The 7,970-nt window shown below is 32.9% G+C and overlaps 1 protein-coding gene across 1 annotated transcript; it reads right to left on the bottom strand.

Annotated features, from left to right (window-relative positions):
• Window positions 1–970: 970 nt before the first annotated feature.
• LOTGIDRAFT_200510 (hypothetical protein) lies at window positions 971–4,570 on the bottom strand. Its single transcript, XM_009050080.1, has 7 exons — window positions 4,384–4,570; window positions 3,728–3,859; window positions 3,206–3,436; window positions 2,910–3,014; window positions 2,511–2,734; window positions 2,193–2,327; window positions 971–1,911 (listed from the first exon to the last, which is right to left on the bottom strand). Exons 1-7 carry the CDS (start codon window positions 4,436–4,438, stop codon window positions 1,807–1,809), a joined length of 987 nt encoding a protein of 328 aa, XP_009048328.1. The 5' UTR covers window positions 4,439–4,570; the 3' UTR covers window positions 971–1,806.
• Between the last annotated feature and the right edge of the window lie 3,400 nt (window positions 4,571–7,970).

The raw sequence follows: 7,970 nt of genomic DNA, 5'->3' as shown, positions 1-7,970 counted from the left end.
ACAAGAAATGTTGACGGACCGACGGACCAACAGACCGACGGACAGGGGCGACGGCAATATACGTCCACATTTCCATGTATAAAAATATGCTCATAATATGTGTGGACACATCACAGCTTACCTTAAAAAGCAGGAAATGTGAAACGAAATCGGAAGATCGGTTACCTAAGAATTATTAGCAAAATATGGTCGTAAGGGTTTTTTCATTAAGTTAACATTTTTCAGGGGAAAATTCCGGAAGTTTCCGAGTTTATAAAACAGATACCGGAAGTGACTGAGGTATTTGCAAACAGAAAGATTTTAGCACGCATTGTCTTGGTATATCCTGTAACTTTCACGTCGATCATCACCATTGTAATTTAAATTTGTGATAAACAGTGTTATTGACTAAGTTTTTGAATTTTGAAATGTTGATATTGCTATTGTTGAGAACTAAAGAAAATATAGCTTGCCAGTCAAGGTACACAACTACGCACTGGCAGATATGTACTGATGAGGGCATTTAGTATCAACTGTCAGGGGTGGATTCATACGTAGTTACGTGCCATAATGCTGGTTTATGACAGGCGCATAGTTTCGTGTGGTTCATTCCCAAGGTGATTCATTTGTCAGAGGGCCCTGAACGGTAATTAGTCAGGTATCTTCATTAAAAATTGACTAAGTGTACAACAATAAATAATACAGTTCGAAGAACACGCCCTGAAGTGAACGTGCTCAAAAGAATAAGGGAGCAAACAAGCGTTGAATATTAAAGACTTTAATATTTCGGAGCTGACCCTGAGATTTAATCATTTCATTTAAGTTTTGTCCACATCTATGAAGCATTGTTCCATATATTCATTTATGTATTTTCATTGGGCGAATCGTTCTATTTATAACTCTTCGTTGGCAGTTAATGGCTTTATATAAAGGGACATAACTTCTGTTCTAATTTTGCTTCAGGACATCAGTAATGAATAATATCAGACTTGGATAAGAAAGACAAAGTTAAGAACAACTTTATTTTATTTACACTGATACCATACAAATAAGTTTGAGAATCCTAGAACTGACATATGACTAACAAAATAAAGAGAAAATTTTAATCTTTAAGTACAATTGTAGTCCAGTTGATAATGTTCACGTCTTAGAGTGATCTTATATTTCAGTCACATGCCAATTCTTGATGTTATGTACATTTTATTTTCTAAATATACAAGTTAATTTACGATTAATTCATTGATTTCATTAGTTTTTAACAAAGGTTGGGAGAAAAATCACAAAATGAAATAACAATATCAAATGTTAAGAAACCAACACAAAGTATTTACATGTACATTTCTATGGACATGGCGACAAAATAAAATTAAAATTAGACAGCACTGAACATAAAAGGATGACATAGATAGTCCTTCATTCAGGTTCACTGCTTCAATCTGTGCAATATCAATTGAAGTCAATTTCAAAAGCATTTGCCGAAAAACATAATTATTAAAATAGCAGTAATTTAGTTGCCAATGCTTTGACATGGTATGCATCATGAATCAACTGCTATATATAGCACATGACCAGTTTTGGTCAATCCTGTTTGATAATGACCTGAAACACCCTACATCTTATGGACAACAGAATACATACATATATATAAATTTATAGATTACCGAATATATACAAGTCTTTTAAACAGATAGGCATCTCTACTTAGTGCCAAGTCCTAAATGAGCTAGACGAAGCAAGAAGTCACTGTCATTTATTTTCCTTTTTAAAATATAGTTGCTTCCCTTTTTGATGTCATAACAGAAAATAAAAGCAAGTATAATTATCACACTATATCTTGCCCTTGGCTTTTTGGTTTCCTCTTGGAGGGGTTACAGGCCTGCCTGCATTCAAACCACCGTAAGGGAATTTCTTCTTATCAGCTGGCTTCAATATCTGAAAAACATGCCATATAGATGGTTATATAACTTTGACTATAAAACCTCATCTGATATTTATTTCTATGGTTTTGGCAGAACTTGCTTTCAAAATGCTATTTCATGCAAATAACGCACATCTTACTAAACCAAAATAATAGCCACACATATTGGAAATCTATTCAAGAGATGATAAACAGCCATGGAGTCATAAAATTTTTGTTCAGCTACTTTAAGACTAAGTACTGACTAGTTGCCAACATTAATCAACAACTGGTTAATTTGAAGTTATGTACCCACCTGGAAAGAACACATTAATGTTTCATCCACGCTCATCATGGCTCCAGCATTATCAAATTCTCCACAGTAGTTAGGGGCAGAAAATAATGTCACTAATTGTCGTTTGGCAAAGAATTCATACCCATCTTCCACAACCTAAAATACATAGGTGTTAGATAGAAACATTTACAAAACATATTTTCAAATGCTGCCAATAGTCCTTTAGAATCATCTTCATTTGTAATACTCTAAAATCAGTCATATAGAGAAACTCTTCAGCTTTATCAAAATATAATGCAAACCCCAATGGCTGCATTTATAAAATCAAAATTTGCTTACTTGATGGGCTCTGCATATAAGATCAAGATCATGTTTGTGAAGGAATTTGGCGACAACCTCAGCACCAAATGTAAAAGATACACCACGGTCATTTTCACCCCATCCCATCGTTTCTTTGTCTGGATCTGACCATAATAAATCACATAATAAACCTTGGTCTGGAACGTCAGTTGGTCTCATAATTCGTCGAATTTGTTCCATAGACTGAAGATCTGGACTTAAACCTGAAAAATATATAAAAATTATTCCTATGCAGGCTATGATCTCTATAAATAGCCCTGTGGAACTTGACCTGGTTAGCAACAATACTTCTCCCTTCAATTTCATAATTGTGCAGCAGATTTGTTAAAAGCTAAAAATTGAAACAGGTTAGATTAGTGTAAAGAAATGTGCTTATACCTCCATGACAACAGAATATTTTTTCATCAATTATGGCCGATATGGGTAAACAGTTAAAGCAATCTGTGAAAGTTTTCCATAATTTAATGTTATACCGTCTTTTACCTGAAAAATAAAAAAAAATACAAAATTTTTTTTTTCTTTGCTACACTTAAATTAGACTTTGCCTGTTGCATCATAATTTTTTTTACTAAAACTTTTCAATGAATTTTATTTATTAATATTTAATGACAATTGTTTCAAATTTTAAACTATAAACCCAGGAATCTTACTGTAGACTAAATACCGGTACTTACATTCATCATAAAAACCATAAATTCTGTTGATACTAGCACATTCATGATTACCCCGTAATAAAAAGAAATTTTCAGGATATTTGATCTTGTAAGCTAACAATAAGCATATCGTTTCCAGTGACTGCTTGCCTCTATCTACATAATCACCCAGAAATAAATAATTGCTTTCAGGAGGGAAACCTCCATATTCAAACAATCTCAATAAATCATAATACTGGCCATGAATGTCACCTGGAAATTGAAACAATAATTTATTAGTCAACAATACAATCAATTTCATTAAACAAAAGACTATGAACCTAGTGACAAAATATATTCTTTTTCATTGGTCAACCAAATATGAGATCCAATACAGTCAGCTCTCAAAAATTGTAGCTGATTAGCTACAAGTTTTCACTTTCATTTTTCATCAGAGGGATGATACTAGGCCCTACATTGCTTGTGATAATAAATTTCAAATATTACACTTGCATCTGAAAAATTCCCAATAAAATATAAATCCTTAACAAGCCATGTACTTACCACATATTTTGAGAGGTGCTTCTAATTCTAAAAGAATCGGCTGACTAAGAAATATTTCTCTAGATTTCAGACACAGTCCTCTTATTTCGCCTTCTGTCAACTGAACATTTTTGCCAGGCCTGGAACCGCGAACTGAAAGTAGTAAATATTCCGATGGTTATTTCCAACAAACATGATGAACAAAAATGTAACTCAATTGAATTTATAAAGTTATATATTATAACAATGGCTTTGGCCTTGGGCCCATGAAAGCTTTTTCCACCTAACCAGAACTTAGTAAAAATATGGTAAGTTTAGAGAGTTAATTATGGCCTCTACCACACTTAAAATGGTCAAAAATTACTGGAAATCCGACAAAAAACAAATCTGTTAAAAGAAGAAAACGCTCTGCAATGAACTAGAACTAGCCTAGTTGTAAAATGGCCTTGAAGTTCAATTCCCAAACTGAGAATTCGGATTGTTGCTTAACAACAAGACTAGTTTTATACGGCCTATAGACAAGTAAATAATATTCAGCATGAAGTTAGATGAATATAAGCCATACATTTCGATAAGTTACTTAAAAAGAAGAGGCAGATTAACGCGCTAATGGGTCACCCTGGAAATGTTTAGACTTTTTTGTTTCCTCAGGAGAAAATTGGGGTCAACAAACTCACCTTCTAATAACCGTGCTATAACACTGTCTATATTCAATTTGTCCGCATCTGCCATTACAGATTACCGCAGATGCCAATCTAAACAAAATCTAAAAAAGGGCCCTCGACGAGAGTGGATGATTTCAGATTTCGAACAGGGGTAAAAATGTCTGCAGTTCTCTCAGTGCAAAGATGGCCGCCCTAAAATAGCGCGGATTGATACAAAACATCGGACTACTTTTAACTTACGTCAGTCGATTTTGTGTAAAAACAGAATAAATTGAGTTTTGAGCTATATTTTCGAAAACTTTTATGATTGAATTATTATGTTATAAACCGATACAAGTATTATTTACTAAGCTTAGTTTGCTATTTGTAAATTATTTACGGACTATTTATGTTTTCGTTTGTTTACCTTCAAACAGCATTATGGGTAATATTAATGGCTTCCTCCGGGTGGGGGAATCATGAATGGGCACGAAAATGTCCTTTAACTAATTATTAGGTTATGTGTTATCGTCTAGTTTTATTTCAGAAAAGCAAAATGGATGCATATTTTATTCTTTCAATATTTTGGATGCGCTTCTTTAATTAAAGAATACTGAAAATGGTTGTCAAAAGAAAGGGTGAGTTAAAAACATATTTTCAATGGACGATAGAGTCATTAGCAACAGTAATGACAGTTCCCTCCCCTCATTCATTTCCCTTTTTTCTTAAGCAAATTTAGATTTCCACAGAATTTATGTAAATAATATTGATTAAATTAAGCTTATCTTACATTTTACTTCACCATACAGCAGACTTTACTATACAACATACTTAAAGCTACTGTGTCTGTAGGCCTACCTACTTCCCTACTACTAGTCTAGTACTAACTAGCCTACTTATCCTTTTTTTGAACTTTAAGTTGTAGGCTAAGTTCTTCTTTTAAAGACTATGGAAATCTATCAATTGGTATATATTATAGAAAATTTAAAAATAACATTCACTTTTTACAATTTTCTTTTATGGTTTCATTTTAGATTTCCAGAAGGCTGCAGCCTTAATTCACGAGTTTCTTTTGAAACTAACAGACGATTCACAATGTGCAGAAGTTCGAGATTCTCTCAAGCTTGCACTGCTACACATGCAGAAATACTATCGTGTTTTGCAGTCTCGGAATTCAGAGAGGAATTCTCACACACTTCAGTTAACAGCTCGAGGATTGAGTCCAATGACTCCATTTGTGGACACACCTGACAAGTTTCAATGGAAGTGGTTAAATATGGACACCTATGTTCGAATGTCCACGAATATGTCAATAGCTGACAGTATCAACTTTGCATCATTGCCAGAAATTATTGAAGCTACATTAAATGATGACATTGATTCCATAGAAGAACTGATCAGAAAAGGTATATTTTCAAGCAATGGATTGCATTGAAAATGATGCAGATATATGCTAAAATTGACACCTCCCCTCCAGTTTTAAAATGATGGAAATCGCAATTTTCATAAAACTTACTTGTGTAATAACAATACTATAACTTATTTAATTCAAAAAGAGGGAACCTTTGAAGCTATTAAAATCAATGTAACTTAAACTTGACCATTTTCTGATGTTACTAATGCAAACCGTTTGATACGAATTAAATAGCTTTTGCAATAGTGATGTCAATATCTGGTCAATTTTGTATTGAATTACAAGGACCACAGATTTTGGATGGGAATTCAAAATAGTGTCAAAGAATCTATAAGTGTTCACGATACACATAAGTTTATAAAGGATAGCAAACTTGATTTCTGTCCTTTAATGGTCTGAGTTCATGGTTACTGATTTTACTATACTCAATACCTGTCAGTAATAAAAGTGTGACAATGTGTCTTTCGATTTATAATGATTTTGGTTTATTCATTTTGTAGATCCTTCCTGTCTGGATGATAGAGATGGTATAGGAAGAACAGCTTTAACATACGCTGCACATTTCTTTAAACATGGTCCATTACAATATATATTAAATAATCAAGCAGATCCCAACAGTACAGCACATGGTAGGATTTCATTTCTTAAATTAACTTGTTGAATGTTGAACCTCATTCATTTTTTCATGCATATCGCAATGTGAAAGAAACAGTTTCAATTTTAGTATATATTTACCATTTTGATTTAAAAATGCATACTTGTTCTTAACTTGTTAAGCTGATATCTACAAAAATAGTAGCTGAGGATATTCAGATTCAACTTTATACTTATGTCAACTTTACACTTGCCTGTATGCCTTTATGTAGATGGTTCAACTGCATTACAACAAGCATGTCATGATGGTAATGGTCAAGCTGTAGGTATGATATTAGAAGCTGGTGGAGATTTGTCTATAGCTGATGTGTATGGTAGATCAGCTTTACATTGGGCTGTCACTAATCCAGAAACAAACTGTTTACAGGTACAACTCTTCATTTTGTATTATCGAAGAACCTTGTCAATCTGATTATATTGGATTTCAGATTGAAGAGAGATTTTGTTTTTTCATAAAATGGAATAAAAATTTATTAAAGAAATTTGATGAAAAGTGATTTTTTCAGAAGATTCTGTACGTTCCCAAAATTTGCTAGTGAAAAAACTTACATGGCTTAAAGTTTATTGTTAAAATCTGAAAGCTTTAAAAGGTATTTTTTTCTGGCCTCTATATGTGTAGCCTAATGGAGAAGCTAATAGCCTATTTTTGAACCACTTTTATTTCCCATTCAATTACTGAGGTTTCTCTTGACCAAAATATGAAATCTCTGGGGCAAAGACAATTTGGTGTGATTGATATTTGATATTTGAATCCTGAGTAAGTTTGATATTGTTTCTATGAAGTACTATGTTATTCTATTTTTAGATATTATTAGAGAATGATGCTGATACAGGAGTAAGAGATAAAGATGGGTTAACACCTGGTATGTGGGCATGCCAAATGGATCATATCAAACATTTCGAGTTACTAAGTCGGTCAGAATATTGTCATATTGAAGAAGCTGATGGAATAGAAAGAGATTTGGGTGGAAGAACTTGGTTCCATTGGGCTGTTAGAAGAACAGAACCTTTAGACTGTTTACAGGTATCATAATAAATGACAAGCTACTATTCTTGATTGTCTTGGTCCTTTTTTAATTTTGTGTACTCCTACCAACATATTTAATGCTATATCAAAATCACCCAAAAAGTTCTGAAGTGGATAGTGGTGTTTAACTGGCCAGGAATAACTCAATTCACTGTAGACTATAATACAATTCAATATTTTTATTTTTAAAAATTTGTCAGGTACACTTGCATAAGTTCTTGAGTAGGCCAAGAGAGTAATAGTATCTCAAGTTCGGAACTAGCTTGTTTTAAGGATTGTTTTTTATAAGTATGAAATATTTTAAGTATTAAATGATTTCCATTCCAGACTTTATTGACATCAGATTCAGCAAGATATAAAGATAATGATGGTAAAACAGTTCTACTTCTAGCATCAGAAATGGGTTAGTTTCTTTCTTTTCTATATCTATAGTTGGTTCATTGTCATTCTCCTATCACAGTACTTTACTGTATTATCTTCCACATATTCTCTTAATCAGTCCTTAGCCTGGTTTGCATCAAATTT

This window comes from Lottia gigantea (genome assembly GCF_000327385.1).
Source record: "Lottia gigantea unplaced genomic scaffold LOTGIsca_144, whole genome shotgun sequence".
Lineage (NCBI taxonomy): Eukaryota > Metazoa > Mollusca > Gastropoda > Lottiidae > Lottia > Lottia gigantea.
This window is presented reverse-complemented; position numbering and strand designations above follow the sequence as displayed.